Source organism: Sciurus vulgaris, assembly GCF_902686455.1.
Source record: "Sciurus vulgaris genome assembly, chromosome: 15".
Classification (NCBI taxonomy): domain Eukaryota; kingdom Metazoa; phylum Chordata; class Mammalia; order Rodentia; family Sciuridae; genus Sciurus; species Sciurus vulgaris.
Window position 1 is genome coordinate 82,696,204 of NC_136476.1, and position 26,841 is coordinate 82,723,044.

Here is a 26,841-nt window from a genome sequence, read left to right on the forward strand (position 1 = left end):
TACGGCAGGACACTTATCTGCATATCTTATAATTTCCTGTGTTCTCCCTTGTTTCTTATTTAACTAAAACTGAATAAAGGCCTGGGTTTGAGGCACATGACCTTGGGCAGATCACTTCATCTCTCATATCTGGTTTCCTGTCAGCATTGCATTAACATTACATGCTAGAGACAGTAATGACTGAGAGCCCTCTAGCATTAAGCCCCTACTGTGGGCCCAGTCTTAGACAAAGCACTCCAGGTGTGTTCTCTCTAATCTTCCCCCTTCCCTGCAAAGTAGGCATTGTCCCTACTCACAGATGTGGAAATCAAGGCCAGAGAGATTGTGCAATGTGCTGAGGACACATGACTGAGGAGGTAGGGACAGCACTGGAACCCAGGGTTTGTCTGCCTCAGAGAGGTGAGGAGGGCGCAACCTGGCACAGGGGAGTGTATGTCTCTTTGCCTTTCCTCTTTGATAAGTGCCACTGTGCCCAACTTTGCAGAGGGAATCTGAGGGCAGTGGGTAGAGGAAGGGACTTTTAAGAGGTGGTAACAGGGTTGGTGTCTTCTTGTTCCCAAGCCCTGGGGTTGCGGGTTCTGGCTTTGGTTGACCTCTTTTCCCCGCCCCGTACCTGGGTTTGATTCCCTTTTCCTACCTGTGTAGACGTCATGATCTCTGTCCAGGGTGGTGAACTGCTTGCCGTTATGCCAGGTGAAGGAGTCGCCTGCATTACCATGGTAGCGCCCCAGCCGTAGCTTATAATACTCGCTCTCTGGCTCCAGGCGGAAGCTGGCATATTCTGCAAAGACCTTGCGTCCAGACCAGTCCTCCATGGTCACCAGCAGTTTGTAGTTGCCTTGGTTCGTCAGCCAGTAAATATTCTCCAGGCCCAGCCAGTACTCGCCGTCAATGTTCCCAAACCCTTGCTGGGGAAGACCAGAGACAGCATGAGTGTGGAGCCTGTAGTGTCACCACCAGCAACCTGGTGGCCAGATATTCAGCCGGGAAGAGCAGCCCAGGAAACAGCTAGAGCCAGAGGCAGGCCTAGGCTCCAACCCCTACTCTTCCACACGGTGGCTCTGTGATTCGATGAGTCACTTCAACTTTCTGAATCTCAGTTATATATCAAGCATGTGAAAAGTAGAGACCTCGCCTCTTCTGGGCCAGGTACCACATGAGCCCCAGGTTCCTTGCCATCATTTGAGGATGCTCTTGCCTTCCCCATATGTTGCTGCATGTGCACAGACATCCACATCGTCAGTGAGAGCCTGGCACACAGAAGGCATGTGGCCAGCATTCATGGACAGAGCCCTCACCTCCCCGCTGTGCATGTCACATGTAAGCCATAGCACACCAGAGAGGTGTGAGCTGTGAGAGATGTGTCACATCCACCTGGGCTCCCTTCTAGGTCTAAAACCTACTAATTTTTAGTATTGTTTCTGACAGGTAGTTTTAGGGTCACCAGATGCATGATGGCCACCAAAGTCTTGTAAGTAGACCGGTTCATTGACAGTGACCATCTCTGTAGTTTGGTGAGCGCTCACAGCATGTGTGCACTGTCATGAGAACCAGGTTACCGTATTGACCCTCCCACCGACCCTAAGAGCAAGGTGCTATCATTAGCCTCCCTAGATGGGCCAGCCAGGATGAGCAGGGAGGGCATAGGCCTGGGCACTGCTGTACCACCTCCACGGGAGAGGAGGAAGTGTGGAGGAGATATTCCAGGAGCCTCCAAGCTGGGACGTGGAAGAGAAGCAGAAATACAGGTTGGTCAGGAGGTGGGCTGGGGGACCACCAGGACAGAAAGAGACCTAAGGAGACATGACAGAGCCACATGCAGAGGCAGTATGGACATAGTATGGACATAGTATGGTCAAAACTTTGGGGTCAGAGGGCTAAGCTGCAGTCAGTGCTTTACACAACAGCTGTGCAACTGTGAGCAAGGAACTCTCCCTTGTCACCTGCGAGCCAGGTCAACAGCAGTGTCCTTCTCAAGTACTGTGAGGTTAAAGCAGGCCATGCCACAAGGTCCCTGCATGGTGCATGGGGTGGGTACCCCATTCACTGAGCTACTCGCTGTCCTCAGAACCACCTGTTTGTTCAGAGGATGGAGAGTGGGGTACAGCTAAGTCCCAGCAGCCTTGCTCTCTACAGTGATGAGCACTGCAGTGCCCTACAAATTGAGATGGGCCCTGCAGTTAGGACTCCAGTATTAGCACAGTTCCCTCCAGGAGCCCTTTGGGAGCCTCCCAGGGCTGAAAGCCTCAGGCCTTGCCCCTTCTGGGCACCCAGAACAAGTCTTACCCATGGAAACCCCAGCTGGGAGCAAGAGACTGCCCACATCCAAGCTGGAGCAAGCAGCCCCTCTGCCCTGTGGAGCTTTGGTCCAAACTCTTAGCCACTGCCCTATGACAGGTGCTAGCAGTAGGCAGAGTAGGAGCCTGTCCTTACCACCCTAGTGGGTTTGCAAAATCGGCCCTGTCCTCATTCTTGTTGCCTTGGGGTGGGTCAGTCACCTGTGGGCAGTACAGACAGGCCCCACTGGGTCTTACCTTGTATGTCTCCCAGTTTCTGAAGAAGTTGACAGAGCCATCCAGGCGCCTCTGGATGACAGTCCAGCCCCCGGGGTCATGTCTCTGATCGCACCATACCTGCATGAGGCGGTTGGTGTTTTCAGGCTTCACCAGGTAGATGGAGCTGGTGTCATGGCCGTCCTCCAGGGCCTGCAGGCAGTCTCTCCATGGGCCTGGGGACACAGTTGTACACATGTCACATATTGCCTACCACCAGGCCACAACCCCAGATGCACCCCAGATAGGCACAGACTCTGGCAAGGCTCCAACAGGAAGCCACAAGCCTGCAGTTTGAAAGAACTGGTTTTTGTCTTGCAAGTGTGAGGAAAAATGTGATATAAAAGCAAGAGCCCGGGGGGAGGGAAGGGTTAGTATTAGGGTTAGAGTTAGGGTTAGGGAGGGGGGCAAGTATGGAGGAAGGAAGTACTGTATAGAGGGTAAAGAGGGGTGGGAGGGGTGGGGTGAAGGGAAAAAATAACAGAATGAATCAAACAACATTACTCTATGTAAATTTATGATTACACAAACGGTATGCCTTTATGCCATGTACAAGCAGAGTAACAACATGTATCCCATTTGTTTACAATAAAAAAATAAATAAATAAATAAAAGCAAGAGCCCAGGACAAGAATCTGACTGCCTGGACTCCAAGCCCAACTTCCACCTTCACTCTCTCCTGCTGTGACCTTGGGGCAGCTTCTTTACTTCTCCCTGCCCTTGATTACCTTATCTGTAGAATGGACATCATATTTACTTCCTCCAGGGTTGTCAGAATTTCAGAGATCATTTATGTGGAAGTTCTTGGAGTGACTTTTAGAAAAGTTAGTGTTGTTGGTGAAGAGGTGTGTACTGCTAGATGTGGCAGCACTCGCCAGCACAGGGCCGGCTTCCTGCTCTGCTTTGCCAGCCAGTCGGGGCTTCACCTAACTACACTTCTGAGCACCAGGCACACCTCAGCCTGGCTCCACATCTGTCCTTCCAGTGACAGCGCTTCATGATGCCACTGTAGCTTCTAGTAAGAACTTCTGCAGGGTCACAAGGCCCAAGTTAGCCTAGAGTTTGGCCATGTAGCCAGGGACATCAGAATGTTGCAGGGAGTCATGCACCTGTCTCCAAGCATCTTCTGGGGGCACCAGGCTCCCTTTCAGTTCAATCTGTGTTTCCTGAAGGAAGCTCACTGTGACCAGATGCTCAGAGCCCATGCTTCTGAGATTGCTGAAAGGACAATGTATGGGACACACCGCAATCCATGGCTTTCCTCAGAAACCCTCAGAAGGGTTCTAGCCTCTGAATAACTGCCATAGGTCTTTCAGCCCCTCCACCCACAGCCCCAACCTGCTCTAGGGCTTTCCTATGTCTGAGGTTGATCACTTCGGCAAGTAGTACTGACTTGAGTCACCAAGATGGGGTCCTCCTTATTGATCTTAGGGAACTTCAGGAGATCTTCAAGATCTAGTCATTCAGCCACATAGTTTAAAATAAATAAAATCACTACACTTTGCTTCAGTCTCTTTAAAATATTTCTCAGACCAAGGATGGTTAAGATCAAAAAAGTGCTTAGAAAATTCCATCTTGCTCTATTAGTTTGTATGTTCATTCGAAAGCTATTAATTTAGGCTGCTGAGCCCAGGAGAGCACGGCTGCTCCGGCAGCAGTGAACAGCTGGCCTTGCCTGCCCGCTCTTCATGCTGCTTCCTGAGGAACCCTGTCCTCCTCCCTCCTTGGGGTTGGGGTGCCCTTAGCGCAGGCACACTCAGCTTTGCCTGTGAAGCTCCCGCTTCTCAGCTTCAGTCCTGTGTGTGCTTGGCCAGCTAGTCCACATATGGTCAGAAGGGTGAGGTTTGGGTTTATCCTTGTCGGACATTTCATTGGGCCTTTCGGGAGCACCTGTCTTAGAGCTGCCTTGCTGCTCCCCGTCCTGGGCTCCCAGGGAAGTCTGGGTGCTGACCATCACTTCAGGCTCCTCTTCCTTCTTGAGGGCACTTCTCACCTATTTACCTTTTCCCCAGTCTTCTCCACATGGGGCCTGGGGCAGGCCCCCATGCATCCCACCCGGCATAAGGCATGGCACCGGCAGCTGGGTCCTCCCTGCCCTTGGCCCTCTTCAATAATCATCCTGGAGAAGGGAGGCCAGATCTCCAGGAAGAACATTCAGGAAGGAGAAAAACGTTTTGGTTGTGTTTGGCTCATGCCCCAGGGACCAAGGCAGAGAATAGGAGTCTGTCCCTGACAGCTGGAGCAGAGTGCCGGTGGGCGTGGGAGGCCGCCCGCTCCTTGCCAGGTCAGCCGTGCAGGAGGGGCACTTGATGTGCTTGCTGGAGATGGAAGATCCAGCAGGGGCTACCAAATAATTCCACTTAATCAAGCGACAGGCTTCTCCTGCAGAGCAACTGAGCTTCTAGGGGACCGTGCAGTAGAGAGGCTATCCTTGAAGGGGTTACCATGTAAGGAAACTTTAGAGCCCAATGAGAGGGTGGCAGGTGGGTCCTGTGGTCCCCAGCCTGCATTCCTTTGTGGCTTCAGCTTTACCTTTGGTGTCCCTAAAAAGAAAGTGTTTTTCAATATTTTGGGGTCCCTGGTCCTTTTAGGAATTTGGGGAAAGCTCTAGACTCTCCAGAAAAGTGCACAGACTCACACAATTTTGTAAATAGTTTCAGAAGGTAAATGAACCCTCAAGCCCAGATTATGAACTCTGAGCACTAAGAGAGTCCTGTTTGGAGTTGTAGTAATAACAGTGAATAATAGCAATAGATAATGTGTACGCTGGGCCTGGGGCAAGCCCTGCCCGGGGTTTCCCTCTTCCCAACATTCCTGTGAGGTGTCAGCAGCCTCCTTGTTTTTTACAGATGAGGAAAGCAGAGCCCTGGGACGTTAGGGTCCCCCCACCAGGTGACAAAGCCAGTAAGGCGCAGGGTGGGTCTGTGTCCCGGCGATCTGGGTGGTCCAGAATCCTGAATCCAGAGCACTCTTCTTTCTCCCCAACCAGAGTGAATGTGAGGATTGGGGGGCCCAGGCTACAATCTCTGTCCTATTTTTTTAACCTGGTAGCCATCCAGGTTAAAAAAATAAAAATTTACAGTTCTTCTTTGTCAAGGTGTTAAACCCTTTTAAAAAAAAAGTTTTTTTTTTTTAAATCTTTGGGTTTTTTGTCTGTTGACTTCTTAGTAGCCTTTGCCCACTTTTCAGCTATTTTAAGTATCTTATGATGTAGAAGTTTTCTTTTTCTTTTCTTTTTTTTTTTTTTTTTTTTAGGCAAATCTAGTAATTTTTTATTTTAAGTCCTTCTAGAATTATGGGGCATGTATAAAACAGGAAGTGTTTTGCATTTCATGCTGTTAAACAAGACTCCCCGTGTGTCCCTGCAGCCTGCATTTGTATGACACTCAGGCCTGTTGGCTTCCATCAAGAACTGTGTCCCCATGCTGATTTAAAAAGAAAAACAATACCCAACTATAAGTAAATAGCAGAAAGATCAGCAGAATAGAGGTAAGGGAACAGGGGTGGGGTTGGGGGAAGTACTAGGGACTGAATTAAAGCAAATTATATTCCATGCTCTTAGAATTATGTAAAAATGAATGCTAATATTACATATAACTAAAAAGAACCAACAACAAAAAAAAAGAACTGCATCCCCAAACAGCTCTCCTTTGTGGACCTCCACCAAATCTCACACATTCACATGCATTCCTTTCCTTACATTAAAGGCACTGTGCAAATGTAAAAATGCAAACAATGGATGAAAATTAGTCCAAGAGATAGGTTGCATTGAAAAATTGGCAGCAAGAAATGATTGTGTGGCTGCATTAAAATAGTTGAGCCCAAGCCTCCTGATTTGATGGGCAGTCCCCGGCTGTAGCAGGGGAGTGATGCAGTGGCGTATCTGTCATGTGCAGTGTGATGAGAACTCTGCAACTGTAACGTATAAATAACACAGGGACAAATCTGCCATTGTTACAAATAATGCCCTGGGGAGCTGGGTGAGGCATCCAACTGATTGAAGAACCCATGGTTGAGCAAGTGTGGCACTGGAGAAGGGACTCCCAACTTGGAGTCGAGCCACTGGCTCAGATCTCGGAGGCTTCACCTATTCACAGTATGACCTGGGCAGTTTCCTCACTGAGCTGAAAGTTCTCCTGTAAAATGGGGAAGGAGCACTACTGTCCTGAGGGTCTTGCCAACATGGAGCAGCTGGGAGGCCGGCCTGAGCAGGTGCTGAGCAGTCCCTTTCTTCCCTTTATAGGCAAAAGCTGACATGGTGGAAGTTGTTCATCCCCTTCTCTCTCTCTCTCTCTCTCTCTCTCTCTCTCTCTCTCAATACACACACACACACACACACACACAAACACAAACATTACTGTATGTTTTGAATTTCCAAGACTAAATATAAAGCTATTTGCTATTATATATATTCCACAGCCATAATTTAAAAGTCAGAATTTCAGTGGAAGCGGCAACAATGATGTATTGAAATAAAGAATGGAAATCTTTTTTGTCAACGAAGCTAAATTTTCAACACGCAATGGGCGAAGCCCTCCCTCCGAAATGGTGTGAGTGCCCAGGCAGTATTTGACTTGGCTCCCCTTCTGAGAGGGCTGCTCTGTCCAGAGAACCAGGCCAATACTAACTCAGCAGCACCTAGGCTCAGAGCAGCGTAAGCGCCCCAACCTCACCTCTATAAAGACCACATTTACACCACAGCTGGAATGTTCCACGTGAAGAGCCATGCAGCCGCCATGGCTGAGCTGAGCTGGTGTGGTTCCCTAGAGGGGCGGCAAGGGCACAGGAAGGACACAGGTCCTGAGGCCAGGAAGAGAGAAGGGATGCTGGCACATCCCTTCTGCAGAGGTGCAGGTGTCAGGCTCTCGAACCCCAGTGCTAGCCCTGTGATCCAGGTTGGGTGCCCGAGCCCCTCCTTGTCTCCTCCCCTCCTCTGGTGCCCTTGATAGAGGCATCAAGCCCACAAGCCGCCCAGCCTCCCAGGAAACCAAACTTCTCTGAGAGCCAATTCAGTGTTCACCACCTCCAGTCAGGTCCTTTCTGGTAAAGGCATATTAGAGCGGGCAGCCAGGCCAGGCCCTCGTGTAACTTCCTCTTCTCTTTCCTGTCTGCGGTCTGGGATAGACCAGAGTCAGGCCAACTCACCCACCTAGGCCCCAGCATTGAAATGGGTTCACAGACTGCAGCAGCTTTCAGTGTGGACTCCCCACTCCATGACTATCTGAGCAGGGCTACTGCAGCTCCCCCTGAGGAGCAGCTAGAGGGGCAGAGGCCTTCCCAGTCATGAGCCGGGCTGGCCAGCAGTTGACTGTCTTTCATCTCCTAAGCCCAGCCCCAAACCTAAGGACTCAACCACTTTTGGCCACATAAAGGACCCTGGAGCCTGGGGCAACATCCTGGGGAGCTACTCCCATGAATGCTTTAGTCCCTAAATCCCTGGGGAGAGGTTTCTGTGATATCACAAAGTCACCTGCTTTTGCATGAGAACTGTATGTGGGCTTTCAATTACTCTTACTTATGGCCTATCTCTAAAAAGTCATTTCTTTGTTCCCGGAAACATTTTTCTAACAGAAGTGACTAGTTGTTAAGATTGGATCTGGAATTTCCTGTTCACATTTATCCATCATGAGTGCCAGGGCACATGGGCTGTTAGGCAAGTCCCACCCTAGTCAGGAGCAGGATTCCTGGGAGTCTCACCAGGGCAAGAGGACAGGCACTGGGCAGAGTCCGGGAGGACCAGTCTATCTGATGCTCAAGTCTCATTTATCCAGAAGCTTGATGGAAAAATAGTTTGTTGATGGCCACACATATTCTATGTCAGCCACTAATTTTTACTGAATCGGAGCCCAAAACTATTACCTTTACACAGGAATAGCTTGTGCCGAAGGCCTCTAGTTCCTGCAGAGCCTCAGAGTTGACATCATGAATGCCATTTCCAGTCATTCCAGGGAAAAGGTCCAAGTGTTCTGCCCCCTGTTGAGGCTGCCTTAGTCTTCAGGTGGTGGGCACAGTGCCTTTTCAGGAGTTTATGAAAATGTTTGACGCCTTAAAAAATACTTATTGGCTGTCAAATATGAAAAGAAAACTACAAATTTGGAATTTATTAGTATATAATTAAATTTCTACAAAGTATAACATCTTGTCAAGTTCATTAATTGTTAAATTTAGCCTTCATAAAAATGTTATTACTTTTGGGAAAACAATTTGTAGGTTAGATTTTTTTCTAACTTCCCAAGAATTCCTGAACATGTCTGATGTTTGCTGAGAAATCAGAGCCAACCATAAATTAATTGAGTTACTCTTAGCCAAATAATTTCAAAAGCAAAATTATTCAAATACTTTCAAGATTGTTACTGTAAAAATTATATTAGATGTGTGAGATGGCCAGGTGGGCTTGGCTTCAATGCACTTGATATAGTCTGGGACCTCCTAGGAGCTCTTAGGCCCCATGAAGGGTTTAGAGGGTTCTGTTTGTGCCAGTTTGACCTTAAGACAAGCAGATGTCATAATATTGCTTTCCAAAGGACACTGAGAAGCATGTGCCCACTCGGGTTTCCAGTGGTGCAAGTGGGCAGGGAAAGAAACAGGGGCTCAAAACAAAGAGGAGAAGAGGTCAGACTGGGAAAGGCTGTGACATCTCGCTGGAGAGGTGCCCAGCTTGCTGGGGGCTGGTGGGAGGGGAACCCTGGGGCTCCATGGGGGCAGCTGTTAATGGTGCCCAAGGCTGTGTAGGGGAGGAGGTCACTGGATGTGGATGTGGGTGGTGCACAGAGCCCCCTGCCCCACACCCAGGACCCTGTGAGGATGACCAGGGCTCTCAGTCCAGTGCAGGAACAGCATGGAAGGACTTATCAGACCCACAATTGCAACCCACAGATGCTGGACAGTGCTCCACAGCTCTGTGGTTGCCAACTTGTTAACTCTTTTTCAAGGAAGGGGCCAGCTTCCTTGACGTCTTAAAGGACCTATCTTGCTTTCATCCATCACCTTTTCACCTTCCAGACACTTAAAACTCCTTTTTATACCCGGTTCTTTCATTTTACTGGGGCTCAACCATAGCCAATTGGTATGTACTTGGGCATTATGTCCTTTTTCTCTTTCCAAACATAGGGCATTTGCCCAGCACCAAGCCTGGTCTCCTTAAGCTCCTGAAAATTGCTGGCAGAGGTTCCATGAGCATATCTGCAAGACCCGGCCACCTTCATCACCTCCTCCAGGAATCCTTTTCCATCCCCATGGGAGTTACTGAATCCTGCTCATAAAGTGCTTTATGTTATCGCTAGGATTTAGTAAAGTTGGTGACCACCATATATCGAGGGCCCTCCACCTGCTAGGCATCACATGTGCTGTTTCATCTATCCTCCTGAGGCCCTGCAGTAAGGAGGTCACACACCTGGGCCTGGGAAGCACAGGGTCTGGAATTAGAGCTCAGGTCTGCCTTCTAGGCCCAGGTTCCTCCTCTGCATTGTACCGATATTGTCACACTGTGTTAGACCAGGGTAGGTGTGGGGGCATCTGTCTTCCCATTAGGCTGTGGGCTTCTCTTGGGTGGGTGCCTGGTCAGGTCAGTGAGCCTTCATTCATCTTCCCAGGCTGCATATTCTCACCAGCCTGAACCACAGTCTCTTCCTCACCCTCTTTCTGTCCTTTCCAGCTTGAGAACCATCTGGAAACAGTCCCTACAGCAGCTGATTATCAGCATCCCAACCAAACCCTGACAAAGGACTGCTATTTTGTGGGGGAGACTGGACTGTCTGTAGTGGGGAGTTGGCACATGGCGTCTGGGGCCAGATGGTTGCCTTTTCTGTTCTTTTAGAAATTACTCTAGAAATACCACACTAAAATACTTAATTTGAACATTTAGAAAAATTTTATAACTAACATATTTGTCATTTAAACTAAAATTCTCTTCTTACCAAAATTGTTCTCTTCATGTACAGTAATTTTAACTTAAATTATTGTATTTTTAAAAAATCTATTAAATTCACTATTCACTTAAAAAAAAAAAAAAAAAGGATAACCTACAACTACTCCATCAGCTCATCTTGAGATAGTGAGTATCTTCAGCTTAGTGTCAACATACTCTTCTACGGATTCACCCCAGGGAAGGCTGAGGCTGAGGCTGAGGCAGCCATATGGGGACTGGGGAGGGACCATCTCCAGTGTCCCGTAAGCAGGACCCTGGGGTCTGCAGACCTTGTTGATGTGGGTAGAAGTCACTGAAGGTGCACATCGTTACTTTCACAATAGTAACCTAACCATCGGTGTCAGTGAATTCAACCAGCAATGTTTTAGACACTCAGAATTACAATGCTAACTTAATTCTGATTTCTTTGTCTTTAAAAAAAAACAAAAACAAACAAACAAACAAAAAAAACCGCTGGCAGTCTCTCAGGGTTACGATACTGTCTACTATGTAAGCCTGCCACGATGACCCATCTGTGTGACTAGCAAGCTGGCCACAGATGCCCGATCTCCAGGATTTTCTAGATTACTTCCATTTTGCCAAATGCCAAACTATTAGGATTTCCAAGGCATGAGATGCCAGATCCCCACGCTTCTAACAGTAACAAGTTGATAGTTTATCTCCTGTGGCTGCAAATATCAGGGCGTTCAGCCCAATGTCATCTTTGGAAAACAGCCTGAGGCCTGGAGGAATAGCTTTCCATCACACTCAAAAGCTCTTTGTGATTAGTTCCCCAAGCCACCAGAGGAAGAGGATGGCCCTGGAACCCTCTTCCTCCTGTGACTTTTGTTGAGCAAGAAACCAGCAAAGAATGAATGCACTTTGAAGCATCACTGCATTATGTAGTTTGCAATTAACTGGGAATCTTATTTTGTTTAATAAAACATTTTAGAAAAAACAAGCATAGTACAGTGGAAACAGCACAGAAGACCCGCGCAGCCTTCCTCTCAGCCTCTGCAATCTCAAAGGCGAAATTCGAATCAAGTATAGCCACAGTCACCCCCACTCACCATCGGCACTGTACCCCAGGCCTCTCTAGCTCCCTGTATTGCTCAGGTCAGGGAGCCCAGGCTGCAGAGCTGACCCATCTGCCTACAGGGCCAGCACCTTTCCCTCCTGGACTGATACTTGCTCGACCTCTAGAAAGAATGGAAGCCACTGTGTCCTATACCTCATTCTGTTACAAAACATACCAGCGTGCTGGGGAACTGTGATCTGACGTACGGATCTTCTACCGTATAGGGGGAGTGAAGATATAATGCAGGGGAAGAAATCTGCCTAGTTTTCAGCCTTGGTTGTGCCACTTGCTAGCTGTGTTATCTTAGCTAAGCTGCTTGACCTCTCCGAACACCCTTGTTCAAATTGTCCAAGTCCCCCTGGCCGTAGATGCCTGTGATGAGAGAGGGATGGTCTCCACCTGTGTGTTGTGCTATCTGTGAAGCAGTGTAATCTGGAGGAAAGACCACAGTGACTGACTTTATTCTTGGAGAGCTAAGATTTAAAGATACCAGGACTTCAGGCTTAACTCAATGTTGAAAAGATAGCTATCCACTGAAATGCAGAGCAGAATGAACCCTGAGATGTGTCCAGATTTGGTAGACAGTTAAATGAGCTTGGTCTGCAACCTCTACTGGCTGGTTTCCCAGGAACCAGGGCTATGTGGCTCTTTCCATGGCTGCACTCCCTGCTTCTGTGGACTGGGGGAGACGGGTGGTCCTGGTGGTCTCGCTGTGCAGTCTCTGGGCTCAGCACCATGAGCATTCTAACAACACATCCACCAACTCTTTTGAGAGTTCTTTTTCAAGGGACTGCCCTGGAACCCGGCACCATGAAGCAGTGACAGAAGGTCAGGTAGGTCCTTGGTGGCTGGACCTGGCCAAGTGTCAGAGAGCAATTTTCACACCGGTGCCCCTTCAGCCCCTCAGTGTCCCAGAGTGGTTAGGACAGACCTGGTTTGAGCTTGGCTGAGCCACTTACTAGCTGTGTCATCTTGACTAAGTTTCTTGACCTCTCTGAACCTCAGTGTCCTGGAAGTTACAAGTCCAGGGACCAGTCTGGGCTCTACATGGACAGTTTTTATAACAAGAAGGTGGAGCTGGAGAATCTGAGGGACCCTGATGTTTCTGCTACTTTATAATTTTATGATTCCTTCTTTACCCACTGAGAAACCAACTGAACTGCTGTGTTCTCTGTCTCAGGAGAGAAAAATGGCAAAGGTGCCCACTTCTGCTAGTTTTTGAAGATTCATTTCCCATAGGGGCTCACTGTGCTGCGGCAGCACGGACTGTTCTTCCCTGTCAGTCTGTGGGGTGAGTTCAGAGTCCATCCTTCCCTTTCCTTTGCTTCTTAGGGAACGATCCCTGCAGCTGTCCCCTTTAACAGCAGCAGCAGGAGCACAGGGCTCCAGGCCTCATCACAAGCTTCCTCCCAACCAATGCCCCAGGTGGGTCTGGCCAGCCCTGGGGGAGACAGAACAAAGTTGAGGTGAGAAGCTGGGGAAGCCAGGAGCTGCTTGGGGCCCTTCACCCTGGCTGTGGGGCCTGGTGCCAGCCTGCTACTGTCTCACCATGGCCAGGAACAAGCCAGTGAGTGCAGCTTCAGATAAGGAGATAGGGCTGCCTCAGTCCCCTGGAGAAGGGCGTGCTGAGGGCTGAGTGCCCCGAACAATGGGGCAAAGAGCAATGACTCTGGGGTTGCCCAGTGAAAGCCCTGGAGGCTGCAGAGACCTGGGTGCGAAGGTGTCTAATTGCAAAGGTGTTCCTGGCTGAGCAATGTCACTGGGAATAAAGGCTCTGTTGGGAGAGAGCACAGAGAGAGTTTTGTCTTCTGGGACTAGAACCGGCCCAAGCTCAGATAAGAGCCCTCTACTGATTGGCTGGGTGGATGCACAGTAGAGCGAGACCCTCTGCTTCTCCTCCCAGATTGGTATCTGCTTGTGTGGGAGCTCAGTGGTAAGATGGACCACAAGAAATTTGCTACTAAGGATCAAGCACCAACATTTTATTGCTTTAAATAAGTAAACAAATGTGCACTCCATAATGAGATGAGATTACTGCTATGCCTTCCCACAAGTGGAACAGAAAGGGTAAGAGCCTTGGATACAGCAGCCCACAGGCTTCCTTACCTGTGCCACAGCTCATGCTGGAACATGAAGCAGCAGAAGGTTGGGATCATTTGTGAGGCCAGGAGCAGGGGCATGTCCCTGGGTCTTTGCATAGACCCATCTCTCTCAGGGACCCACCAGTCACTTGGTTTTCCAACTCCCAGGTCTGCCTAATAAACTCTTAAAAACCCTTCAACATGCAACACAGAGGTCCGACCTCTGAATAGTCTTCCCCTCCCCTCAGGGAACACCCAGTCTTGCTACCTTGGTGTCTCCAGTGCCTCAGACTCCCCATCTGCAGGGCACTTAGCATTCCAGGTTCTTACCAGAGTAGCCAGACAGTGGCTTTGGGTCACTGCATCGCTGCTTTCACGTTCTTTGTTATGCTGGCCCCATAAATTCTCACAATGTTCTGGAAATTTTGGCCTTACCAGATGCTCCCTCCCAGAGAAATCCTTTGTCATAACTGACATGCTGGTTTTAGGGAATAGACATGGTGAGCGCTGGATGGATCCCAGATGCAGTCATGCACTTCCCACCTCCCCAGACTGAGTTCCTGAGAGCAGGGACCAGAGTTTTCACCTGCTCCCCAAGCCTAGTGCCACAGGAGCAGGAAGTAGGGCTCATCATTGCTGTGGCGCCTTAAGAGCACACCATTCCCTCCTGGCTGGGCTGAGTGTCCACCACATGACCCGACAGTTATGGCACTTGTCACATTTTACAGAGAGAAATCTGAGGTTCAGAGGAGTTAAATAACTTTCTCATGAGCAAACAGCTAACAAGGGGTGGAGCCTGGATGCAAACCCAGATCTTTATTCTTTCACTCTGAATCTACCAGCTTAGTTCAAGCTCAGGAATGTCCAAAATTGTTGAACTAGAAACCAGAGATGTTTAGGCAAGATGAGACCTACAGGGTAGCCACTGAGGCCAGCCTGAGTCACATCAGGATTAGGACCACATTCAGCTGAGCTTCATTTGGTGCCCACAGGCACATTTCGCCCTCTAGGTATTCTAGTAAGACCTATTAACACACCCTATCTTCCCTTTCGGAGCTTCTGATGTTAAACAGACGTGTGTACAGATGGATCAGTCATCAGCCTTGGAATGCCAGAGTTCAAGAGGGATTGTTTGTTTCGGTCTCCTTGTTTTAAGATGAAGAGACCAACATTAAAGGAGGCTCAGCACAGTTTTTGGCTGGAGGTATAGTTCAGCGATGAAGCACTTGCCTAGCGTGCACAAGGCCCTGGGATCAATCCCCAGCACCACAGAGAACAAACAGACAAATAAACACAGTTTTTGCAGTGTTTGATTTTGTAGAACTGTCCATTGGGGATAGATTAAAATAGAACCTATCTGAAACTTTAGGTGAGGCAGCTGAAGTTGAGAGGGACAAAATGACTTGCCTAATATTGCAGAACGAGTCAGTGGAGAAAGCAGGATTTGAACCCAGGTCAGTTCTCTCCAAGGCACCTATTCTCAACTCGCCTATGAGATGTTATGATAGATGCTCTGTCTTGCACTTACCTGCCCTCTACCCCCAGAGACCTGCAAACAGCACCACCTGTCCTGCCCACTGGCCACCCTCCTGCATGCAGGTTCAGCCCCCTGAAATTAGCAAGAGAATGCTCTTCCCAGTCTGGTGATTATTTTTAAAAATATGAAATGGTGGGGGCTGGGGCTATGGCTCAGTGGTAAAGCTGCTTGCCTAGCATGCTTGAGGCACTGGGTTCAATTCTCAGCACTGCATATAAATAAATAAAAGAAAGGTCCATGGACAACTATATGTGAAATAGGGTATTTTCAGTAAAAATACTTCCCTTCTTATACAGTACCCGAAACACGGCCCTGGAGCAAATGTGTGGTTAGCTCTGGTGAAGATCAATCTGCCTCTGGTGGCGGCGCACTGGGAAGGCTGCTGCCTCCTGCGTGAATGACAGGCCGAGCTCTGGCAGGGGGTTCCTGGCCCACCCCACCCAGATTGAGGATTCTCAGAGTCCTCTAGCATGAAGAGTCAGCTCAAGAGTTAAAGTGAAAAGGCCAGAACTAAAATGCAGCCCGCCCTGTTAGCCTGTGGGCCAGGTACTTAACCTCCTGCTCAGGTCCTACAGGAGCAGGTTATCAGGTAACACGCCAAGACGCCCAGTGCCCATATCTTGGATAAGATTCCTAACCCGCCAGGGACCCCATTTCTCCTCCATCAAGGTATTCTGAGAATTACCATATTTCAAGGTGAAATGTGTATATAAAATATATGGAAGCCTCATTGAAAATCCTAGGCAGCAGCAGACTATAGGAAACTTGGGGCTTTGAGAAGCACGCCTTCCTTCCCACCCCCAGCCCCCACAGGGTGCTAACATACCTTTTTATTGTAACAATGCTCTTTTCCCTTGGCCTACTGTTATGGGATGACATTTAGAGAGTGCCAACTCTCAGGCCCTGCCTATCCCTAAGCCTGGAGGAGAGACATCCCAGCTGCCAACACAGAGCATCTCCTGCAGAGCCTGGGAAGTATGGGCCTCCCTCTTCTCCTCTCAGAAGCCAGGGGGGTGTTTGCTCCATTTCCCGGTTCTACCTTTAAAATGTATCAAAGCAATGTAGTTCCCCTTATCCCACTGGCTCCAGCGGCCTGCCCAAGGGATTGCCAGAGGATTGTGCAAGTCTTTGGCCTGATCTCAACTGGCTGTGGCTCTTCCCCCACTTGTGGTCACAGCCAAGGGAAGCCTGGCGCCTGGCTCTGAGGCCCACGTGGGATGGGATCCCGGAAAGACTTACCCGACGGCTTGTCGGTGGAGGATGGGAGGCTGGTGAGGGCAGGCATGGTGGGCAGAGGGGGTGGTAGCACCTTTAGGTTCTGGTCACTCTGGATCTCATTGGTGGAGATCTGGTTGATGATACGGTTGTAGGTGGGTGGCTGGTAGACCCGGGGTGGGGTGGCAGGGGGCGGCTGGGGCACGGGCCTGGCTGCGGGCACCCTCTGGCAGTGCTCCTCGAGCTGAGCAATGACCTCTGACTGGTTGTGGGCCAGTGTGGCCAGGTGCTGATACTTGTGCTCCAGGTCCTTGTACTTGCTGGCCAGCTGCAGCATGTCGGCCGTCTGGTTCAGGATCCTGTTCTCCAGCTGGGAGAGCTCCAGCGCATTGTCCCGTTTGCGGATGATCTCGTGCAGGAGCTGCATGTAGAGCTGCGTGACGCGCGAGTTCATGTTGCGGCTCTCCTTGCGCAGCAGCTTCACCTCGCTCACGATGCCACCGTCCACCTCCACCAGCTGCTGCAGGGTCTCGATCTGCCGCTTCTGCTTGAGCAGCTCACTGTTGAGCAGCTCCAGCTCCTGCTTGTGCACACGGTTCTCCAGGAGCACCTCGGGCTCCTTGGAGTTGACACAGATGGCACCTGTGACCCGCTGCTGGGGCACAATGAAGGTGTAGGTGCACTTGTCCTGGGACTCACCCGCCCGCTTGTACCTGTTCAGGTAAATGAACTCTCTCTGCGAGCCCTCCTCTGTGCCCTCGAAACCATCCTCAGGGCCTGCAGCAGCTCCCAGGGTGGCCAGCAGTCCCAGCCACCAGCACGTCACGCACAGTGGCCTCATGGTCCTTTCAATGTGGTGGTTATTCTTTCTGAGTGAATTCTATGAAATCCTGAAAGTAAACAGAAGGGAGAATCAGTGGCAGGTTCCCTGCCAATAACCTGTGCCATCAGGGTCCCAGCCTTCTTGTCAGAAGAGCATTTCCCATATGCAGTTTTGGGAGGCCTCATTCTACTCTCCTGGAGACATGGGAAGGCAGCCATTCTGGAAGCAACAGGAGACAGCAGGCCCAGTAGAGAGGAAAAGGGAGGGCCTGGGCATCCAGATGTCAGGGGCCTGGCCCTGCCACTCCTGGAGCCTGAGATCTACCTCCAGGGCAGCTTGAAGCAGGGAAGAGGAGGCAGAGGGAGTCCCATCTCCCTTTTCTGACTTGCAGTCCTCTGACTGTCACATGCCCTCATCTGGGGCACTGACAGCCTCTGAGCCTTCCCCTGAAGCTCCTGTTACAGCTGTGGTCTGTCACACTGGTGTGGCCTCCTCTCCTGGAGCTGAGGTCCATAAGGGCAGGAACTTATGGTATGACTTGACTTTTTATCCCTAGACCATGAGCAGGTTTTCAGCAAACATTTGTTTAATGAATGAATTGCTAGACACAGCATGGAATGTGTTGGGTTGTAGTGGACAATGTCAGTAGAAGGATGTGTCCGGTCACGTGGCTCTGGTCTGTGTGTTAGCTAAGCTACAGAGTCCCAAACAGGAACAAACAACTGAGCTCTTCTAAATCCAAATATTTGTATCAGCCAGTGACTGCACAGTCCCAATTATTGCAACGTGATTAAATCAAACGGGAGCACAAACCAGACACGTGTCTCCAGATTTGCTTCAGTTCTATTCTTGGACCATTCATCCTGAGGTCCACTGAACATTCCAGTGTGCAGAGCAGTGTGCCATCCAGCCCCTGCCCTCACGGGGCTTCCACACATCAGAGTTCTCACACACTGTGAGCAGAAGCAGCACGTGCTGTGAAAGGCCATGAGGGGCACTGACCTAGTTGAAGGGGTCAGGAACACTTCCCTGAGAAAGTGACCTTCACACTGACCCTCAAGGGATGAGCAGGAATTGGCAGACCAAGGGGAGGGGAGGATGTGCACTGGTCCCTCCTCTGGCCCTTTGGTGGCATCGCTCCAGCAGCCTCCTGGACTCCCACATCATCTTGTTCTTCCTCCACTCCTCCTGCTGCTTCAACTTGCAGAAGATCCTCTCCTGACCTCAGCTCCTCTACAGATACTGTTCCATTCTTCTGTTCCCTTTTTGGCAAAGGCCTCCAAAGAGCTTCCTGTACTCAGGGTTCCCAAAAGCCCCTCCCCCTGTTCCCTCTTGAACCCACCCATCAGCCCTGCCCATCTCCAGCACCCTGGGTGCTCTAGCAGGTCACCAGTGGCCTCGACCTGCCCAGTGGAATGGCCCGTTCTGGTCCTCATTAGTGTTTGCTGCCAGCCCTGTGGACAGAGTTGGCAGCGCCTTTCTTGGTCTTCCTTTTGGAGCCGCCTATCTTCCTGGCTTCCCAACTGCCCCTGCTTGGCTTCCTCAGGCCTGTCTTCTTCATGTCAGGGACCAGGAGCCCTGACCCCAGACTCTCTTTACCTTGGAAATCTCTTCCAGGCCTGGTGGCCTTCAAACATGGCTCACACCAGCGGCTGTGTCTGCCCTGGCCTCCAGACCCTGCCCCACCGCCCTTTGATTATTCTCCTCCACAGTCTACTAGGCGTCTCAGACTACGTGTATCCTCTTTCTTCCCACATCTCCCACGCCCCCACCATCTACTTCAAACCATTTTTCCTATGTGAGTAAAAGGCAACTCCATTCTAGTCAGTCAGGCCAAAACCTTGACCTTGTCCTCGAACTCCTTTCTATCTTTTGTACCTTGCATCTACTTACCACCAAATTCTGAGAGCAGTATCCTAGAAACACCCCAGGATGCTCCCACTTCGCCCCACCTCTTGCTGCCACCCTGGTGCAGCCTGCCTCCACCTGGGCTGTTGCAGTAGTCCAACGAGCCCTTCTAAATCCAAGTATTTGCAATAGCCAGTGACTGTTCCCCTGCCCACCCTAAAGTCTGTCCTCAACCCAGAAGCCAGAAGGATCCTTTACAAAAGTCAGGTCGGGTCACTCTTCTACTCGAACCCTTGGAGTGACTCTCCATCTTGAAGTGAAGCTGACAATTCTGAGGTCCTCCCTGACCTGGCCCCCTGGTCTCACCTCTGACTCCCGTGCTCCTCATCATGCCCTCCAGCCTCTGGCCCATCCTGCAGGTCGCCAAGCACACCTCTGACTGGGGCCTTTGTACCTGCCGTTTCCTGCGCTTCTGCCCCCAGTCTTCACTCTCATGCCTCACAGCCTGTGGGTCTTCGCTGAAATACCACCTTCTCAGGAGAACTTCCCTGCTCATTTAAGATTGTGACCTCTCCACCCTCCCGCTCCAGAGCCTTTCTCATCAGATGTATGCTGCCCCCACCCTGCCCCCTTGAATGTGAGCCCCACGAAGGCAGAACAGGTCAGTTTGGGCCACTGCTCTGTTAGCATGTGTCCTGGAATATAAATATTTGTTGACAGAATGAAAAAACATACCCCAACAGGTGCTGTGTGGTGGGAGTGCTGTGAGGAGAACCCTGATGAGCCAAGGCACCCTGACAAGCAGCCTGAGGGGGTCAGAGCTGCACAGAGGGCCTCCTGTCAGAGCCACCATACATCCCTGTACTGAGTGCTGCCTCATATGACCTGGGCTACTTTCTTGATTCACACAAGAATCCTTCGATGGTAAACTCTTCCTGTTTAGATTTTACAGAGGAGGAAAAGGTCTCAGGCTAAGTGACTTGCCCAGGATCACAGAACTAGAAGGTGGCATAACCAGGACTCAGTCCTCATCTGATGGACATGAACCTCCAGACTCTTACAACTATTTGGAAATGGGCTTAACCCAATGTTTAGTAGAAAAACAAACATTAACATGACCACTTTCCGGTTTCACATCCTCCGTGCTAAAATTGTAGCCATGCCCCAAAAGGTGTGTCCCCCAAGGACCCCCAGGGGTTTCTCCAGTGAGCACAGGCTCCGGGCTCCATTTTGTGTCAGCGAACCGGCAGGTACAGAGCAGACTCTATGCTCTGAGGGCGGAGCTGAGCTGTATCCCACTGAATGCCAAAGCCCATTCATGGTTCCGATGAACGGGCCGGCTGGGGCCTCTGTGGCCAGCTGGAAAGAGGTGTTGGAGAGCTTCTGGTTCGGGTTCTGCTGGAAGGTGGGGCTATGGTGACGTCAGTGGAAACAGCTGCGTTTGTGAGTGTTTGCCTGGTTTCCAAAGCGCTTTGGCCGCTCCCTCCCATACTGGTGGCCACGCCTGCCCAGAACAATGGGGAGGAGCAACCCCCAGGCTAGGGCAGGCCTGCCACACCTTATAGGCTGCTCACCTGCTGTGGCTGGTGACAAAAACCTCTGTGCTGCTCTGCCACAGCCAAGATACCGCCAGAGGCCCAGGGAGGCAACCTGGCTCCAGGCAAGTCTTGATTTCCAAACTTTCCCAAGCCTTCAGACCCAGGAGGGCTGTGCTGTCGGAGTTCAGTTCCCTCCCAAGCGTGGGTTCTCATGGCCTCCTGGGAAAGCTCTTGCACTTGGGCCTGAGATCTGAAGGCTGAGCCTCTTGTTTGAACAAGGCATTCCCACCCTTGTTGCACACTAGGTAAGGACAGTGCAAGCACTTCAGAAACCAGGGACTGGAATAAGGTGATAGCAACACTGTGACCAGAATAACAGTAATAATACTAGCAGCAAGGTGTGCTGATGAGATTCTGACAGGGAACAGAGACATGAGCAAGGGAACACCAGGTTAAGGGAAAATTCTATAAACTGAGTCCTTTGTACTGACCCCCACATGATTTTTTTAAAAAAGCAATTTACCTGCAGCCCTGCCAGGATTAAGTACAAAGTATATATTATTATATTGCTCAGTAAACAACCTGCTATCTGCAGGAGAAAGGCAGGCCAGAAAGCTGATAAGAACACAATTACCCTGAGGTGGCGGGGGGACTTCTGTGACCCTTACACAGACCAGATCCTGGAACTCAGGGAGATGAGTATAATTACCCTTAAAATTTGTGTGAACAGGTTCCAATTAGAACAGTCAGCATGGGCCAAAGTGACCTACAGTTGTCATGATAGCAGTGCCTTGAAAGTCTGATGTCATTCTGCTGTCAGTCAAAAGTTAAGAGATGGACCTGGGTGGGACACTCTGGAAACTTCCCTGAGACTCCCAATAAAATTGGAGAGCATTTGAAGCACACACTCCTTCTCTCTGAGAGGACCCACTCTTTCCTGTGAGTGTCTCCTTTTCCCTTTGACTATCCCTTCAGTAACCTCACACCTGGTATTCTGAGCAACATGTCTGAAATCTTTCTGGCATGACTGCAAGCATTGGGGTTTAAAGCGGGAATCTCCATGACTGATCAGTCTTGTGGCAGGCCTCTGCCCTGTGACAATACCACTGTTCTCCCACTTCACAGAGGAAGTTCTCCATCCAGGTCTGAGTCACCTCGCCCGGAAACAGTCCTCTACCTGATAGAGCCTGAGCTGCCGGCTCCAGTCCTGCATGGGTGGGGAGGCCAGAGCCAGGGTGCAGTTGTAGACTGTCATGTTTGAAAGAGCATTTCTTTCAATGGTCAGGTTAAAAGTCAACCAAACTTGACGACCCACACTTTCACATGGCTTCAGGTCCTCAAGACTTTGAAGACACATTATCCCCTTTGACCATTCCAACATTCAGATCTAGTTATTAGCATTATGCCATTTTTAGGTGAGGAAACAGAAGTTCACAAAAGTGTCAGGTGACGCTTGAGAGCACACTGTTGGTGGTGGGACCAGTGTTGAAGCTGCACAATTGATTCAGAGTCTCACTGTCCCATATTCATAGGGCCTGAGCTTAGTGGGGTGACCTGGAGCTGATTGACTTACAGAAAGGAAGGGCAGGGGACACTGTGCCTGGGGCCTGACACATATTGTTCCAGGTAGCACAGTGGGGTTGTCATTCCCCACATTTGATCGGTGGAGATGCTGAAGCCCAGATAGGCAGAGTGACTTGCCCAGGACCACATGGCAGGTAAGAGCCCAAGCTGAGCAGCTGGAGCCCAGCTCCCTCACACTCAGAGCTGTGACCTGCACTGCCCTTGGCCTCTGAGGCATTTATTTTCCTTAAAGATTCCAACCCCCCAGCCTTTTGCTAGTTTGGCAGTTCTGAATGGGCAGTAATGAGTGTGTTTACTTTTGCTCTCTTGATATTTATTCAACTAATTGCATCCCAAGAGAAGTAACCCCCAGCATTCCAGCCATCTTAGGCCTGGAGAAGAGCTCAGTTCCTATCAAGGCCAAGCTCCTCAGTTTCTTCCTATGACCAACAAAGAAAAGCAAATCCAACTGTTTTCCTTGGCTTCAAAATTAAAGTAAAAACGGTTCCTTGGAATCTCTTTTCCATATTGTGTTGTGAGGAATTTCCACCGTGCAGGGTTTCCCTCCCCACAGCGAGGCTGTTGACCATGCCGCGTGAAGCCTCTGCGCAGAGGGAGGGGCCTACCCAGGGCTCGGCCCCACCCAGGCTCCTTCGGGGCTGCTTCTGAGTGTCCCTGCTTGGGCTGTGTGGTGGTGCCACACACTATGCGTCCACAACCCTCTCACCACCATAGCCCCGCAGCCCAGGCTATGGGCCACTTTATGGGAAGAAGTGACATTTTGGTATAATGAAGTTTGTCCTACCCTGTGGCAGAAGCTGCTGGCTTGGCGTCCACTTAGGGGTTCTCATCCCAAAGGTTAGGAATGAGAAAAGTTCAAATTGTAAAAATGATAACTAGCCAATGAGCACGATGACCCCAGCACCTCACATACGTTGTCTCAATCCTCCCAACAGTGCTGGGAGGAGGCCCTGGCCATCAGCATGCTGGCCATGGTTGTGCACTCTTTTTTTTTTTTTTTTTTTTTGCGGTACTGGGGATCGAACTCAGGGCCTTGTGCTTGCAAGCCAAGCACTCTACCAGCTGAGCTATCTCCCCAGCCCGGTTGTGCACTCTTAAACTCAAGGTGTACTACTTACATTTGTGGTCTTGTGCGTGTGTGTCACAGCTATTTTCTAGTCTCCACAAAGATGCTGTTACGTCTAGCTGACGTAACAGTGTTACAGTGGGGCTGACAGCCATCCCATTTGCAGGTAAGGGAATTCGTGAGAGTCGAAGACTGAATCATTTGCACAAATCACAGTAGTACTAAGTAGCAGGGCTGGCAACAGAATCCCAAGCACACGTGCTATGAACGTGCCAAAGTGACAGGAAACCCAAAAGAAAATGTTCTCTGACCTTTCAGGCAGGAGCAGGGCAGGAGCACTCTTGGGATCCCCAGGATTGGAGACTGCAGAGAAGCCTCCAAATTAAGCCTGGCTGTCAGGAGCTGCTTATTCATCAGACCAGGCAGGACCCTGCCTGGAGGACACACAGACACCCTCTCTCGAGGCAGCACCACCCCCTTGGTCCCCCAGCAACAGCTGAGAACGAGTCTAGGCTAGAGGCATTGCAGCTGCACAGAAGGCCTGAGAAGGGCCTCAGCCAAAGCAGCCAGCACATCTGAAACCACCACCTGGCCCCTGTGTGCCCGCCAGCCCTTGGTATTCAGGTTCTAGGAAGCTAGAAACTCAAGCTGTGCTTAAGTGAGTCTGATGGACCAGAGCATGAGTCAGGGTCATTCGCCCAACATCAGGGTAGAAGAGAAACAGGGGAAACTTCAGCACTGACGAGGTTGTTGCTGCAAAGGCCTGGCTGGCATGCTGGCAGAGTGTACCCAAACTGTCTGTTGACCCAGGATGCCAGAGGGAGTCAGATGAAGAAAAAGGCCCAAAAGGGCCCAGCTGGCCAGTTGACCAACAGTATTGGGAATAGCAGCTGGCATTTGCTGTAAATTGATGTGCCCCTCTGCCCTCCATCTCATTGACTCTCAACCTTAAGCAGAGGATCATGCATACTGTTTGACTCCCCCTGGGGCCTGTTGTCCTGTGTGATTATTCACAGCACCCCGTTTCACTCTCAAAAGTATCCAGGGAGGCCACGCATCCTGTGGCCCTTACCTAGGAGAAAGGTCTCGTCAACCTGAGACAGTAGAGGAAACCCAGGTCTGGAAAGGTGAGGTCGCTGCTGGCACTTGGAGTAAATGTCAGGACTGGATTCCGCTGACACTGCCAGCCCCAGGCCCTCCTTCCCACCAAGGCTGCCTCTCCAACCAGAGTGAATAAACGGTGTCTGTTTGTTTGTTTGTCCAATGGCCAGGATGAGATTACTTCTTACTGTTGCCTGGATGAGTAGAAATGGCATTCAGGTCAGCACAAGGTGGGGTTTTGTTGGATATTAGAAAGAGCTTCTTGATCTTGCAAGTGGTGAGACCCCGGAATGGGCATCTTGGATGAGCAGTGGCAGCCTCACCTTGGAAAACCTGGAGAAGGGACTGTACATCATTTGTCCTTTGTGATTCACTCCCATCCTGGAGGCCAGGGAGGGAATAACCAGATCAACTGCCATGCCTCCCAGCCTGGGAGCCTGTGAATCATCCACCACCAGAAGACTGTGCAGGCTCCCAGGGAGGCTGCAATCAATTCCCAAACCCCACCAGCTCAACTCTCAGAAGACCCACAAAAGCACCATTTGTCCCCCATCCAGCCTTCCATCACCCATTCATTTAGTCTTCCCAACCACATTGTGGATTGCAGCAACCTGGGTCCAGCTCTGTCGCAGGTGATGGGAACACAGGAGTGAGCTCGTTAGCTCAGGATCAGACACCCTCCAGATGTGCCTAGAGGAGTGATGGAGGGTGGGGACAGTTCTGCTCAATGCCCTGGGTTCTCGTGCTCCTGCCACGGGTGAGCTGCAGTCTCCAGGGAAGGACTGAGCACATGGAGGCGGGTTGTGGTCACCCTGTGAGATCATAGGGCAGGAGGGGATGTGGTTAGGCTGGTTGCCTTTGCCAGGGGGCCAAGGATATTGCTGTTATTTTTTCACAGTGCAATATTTGGGAACCATTTTGAGATTCCCCTAAAGTCCATGCACTGAACCCTCTGTGCCAAGAGCCATGGCCAGCAGAGCAGAGGTGGGGAGTCTGCAGAAGCCATTTGAGAGTCCGGCTTCTGAGCTGGCTGCTACATTTCCGGCTGCGCCTGTGTGCTCTGGAGCCCTGGAACTGAGAGAGCCTCAGACAAGAGGGAGAAGTCAGGGGCTGGGTGGACAGCACTGCCTCAGGGTGGCTTCCCAGGAAATCCAGGCTTTACCTGGAGCTGCTCTTCTGGGCACAGCTGAACAGCTGGCACCAAGGCCACCAGGGCCACCTTGGCCTGTCAGAACGGACTTGTTCCTTGAGTACTGGAAAAGGCTCTTTTTGTGCCTACTTCACACTGATCCCTCTGCAAGCCAGGAGCTATGGTTATCCCCATTTCACAGATGAGCACAGAGACAAGGGACACAGTCTCTTGCCCAGGACCACAGAGCTGCCAAGGGGTGGAACTGGGCTTGAAGCCAGCTTTCTTGCCCACACAGTTCTAGCTGGCTCCCTGCCTTTGGGGACTCTCTCGCTGGCTGTCCACACGCACATCCAAGGCTGCCTGTCCAAAACTCACAAAGGATAGTGTCAGCGTCCTACTTGCAAACAGAGCCAGCCTCCCAGCCTTACCACGTGCCGTGCTTTCTGCCTCTAGCGCTTTCACACACTGCTCCACCTGATGCAGGCCTGTCTTCCCTTCAGGTGACCTCACAAGGCCACTTCTCTGTGAAGACATCCATTTGTAGTGAGATCCCCACCTTCCTCCAGCTTGCAAAAGTGGACATGTCTGCCTCCAACCCAGCACGCAGGTCTCAGAATGCACCTAGCTGGCTGCCTGTGAGCTTCTTAAAGTCCCAGTGAGCGTGCACATGGATTCAGAGGTGTATTACCCTCAGTGTTCAGTCCAGGATGGCACCTGGGTCACTGAATAGGAATTCTAGGACTTCATTTATTCTGTGCCAGGGGCTCGAGATAGAGCAGGGAAAGGCAGGAGAGGTGCCTGCCCTCAAGGGGCTCACAGCCTCAAGCTTACCTAAAACAGATGGTAGCACCCAGGTGGGGCGCTCAAGGGCCCCTGATCCACTCAGGGTGCGGATTTGGGGCAGGGGAGGTGCCCTAGAAAAGTCATTAGAGGCCTGGTGTGTAGCCTGGGTGGAGGGCTTGTTTGCTTGAGACCTGGGTCTGAGGTTTACTCCACGGCTTTGTTGGTTCGTTTATTGCACAGATCTCTTCTCTGCCTGGCTCAGGGTAGGTGTTGGAAGTTTGGCAATGGTTAAGGCAGACAGGACCTTTCCCTGGTTGAGGGTGGATTGGGATCACCTTAGGTGGAGCTTTGGGCATGCTGGAGTCAGGCAGGTTCTCAGGCATCTCTGGCTGAAAAGAAGATTGGTTCTGGTGGTCTTGGCCTGCTTGTGGGAGGGCCGGGTAGCAGAGGGGGTTGAGGCTCTGGGCCTGCTGGCCCCAGCACAGCCTGATGTTGCCAGGGAAAGGACCTGACACAATAGCTGGATTGTCGGGGGCCTGGCTCCCCCACCCAACATTTTAACATTCTTGTGATCAGAATGTGTCTCACAGTTGATGT

At 50.7% G+C, this 26,841-nt stretch overlaps 2 protein-coding genes across 18 annotated transcripts in view; one reads left to right on the forward strand and one right to left on the reverse strand.

Moving 5' to 3' along the window:
- RALGPS1 (Ral GEF with PH domain and SH3 binding motif 1) overlaps positions 1-26,841 on the forward strand; it is a 265,526-nt gene that overhangs the window by 148,736 nt on the left and 89,949 nt on the right. The gene's annotated exons all lie outside the window — the stretch shown is intronic.
- The window catches only part of ANGPTL2 (angiopoietin like 2), a 34,049-nt gene that overhangs the window by 3,125 nt on the left and 4,083 nt on the right, over positions 1-26,841 (reverse strand). The window contains exons 2-5 of one of the 2 annotated variants that reach the window (XM_079112945.1): positions 24,301-24,523; positions 16,394-17,259; positions 2,535-2,728; positions 638-908 (exon numbers count right to left, since the gene is read on the reverse strand). In XM_079112945.1, the coding sequence (XP_078969071.1) occupies positions 638-908; positions 2,535-2,728; positions 16,394-17,210 (1,282 nt within the window). In that variant the 5' untranslated portion in view covers positions 17,211-17,259; positions 24,301-24,523. The remainder of the gene's footprint in view (positions 1-637; positions 909-2,534; positions 2,729-16,393; positions 17,260-24,300; positions 24,524-26,841) is intronic. The other variant, XM_079112944.1, reaches the window with a different exon arrangement.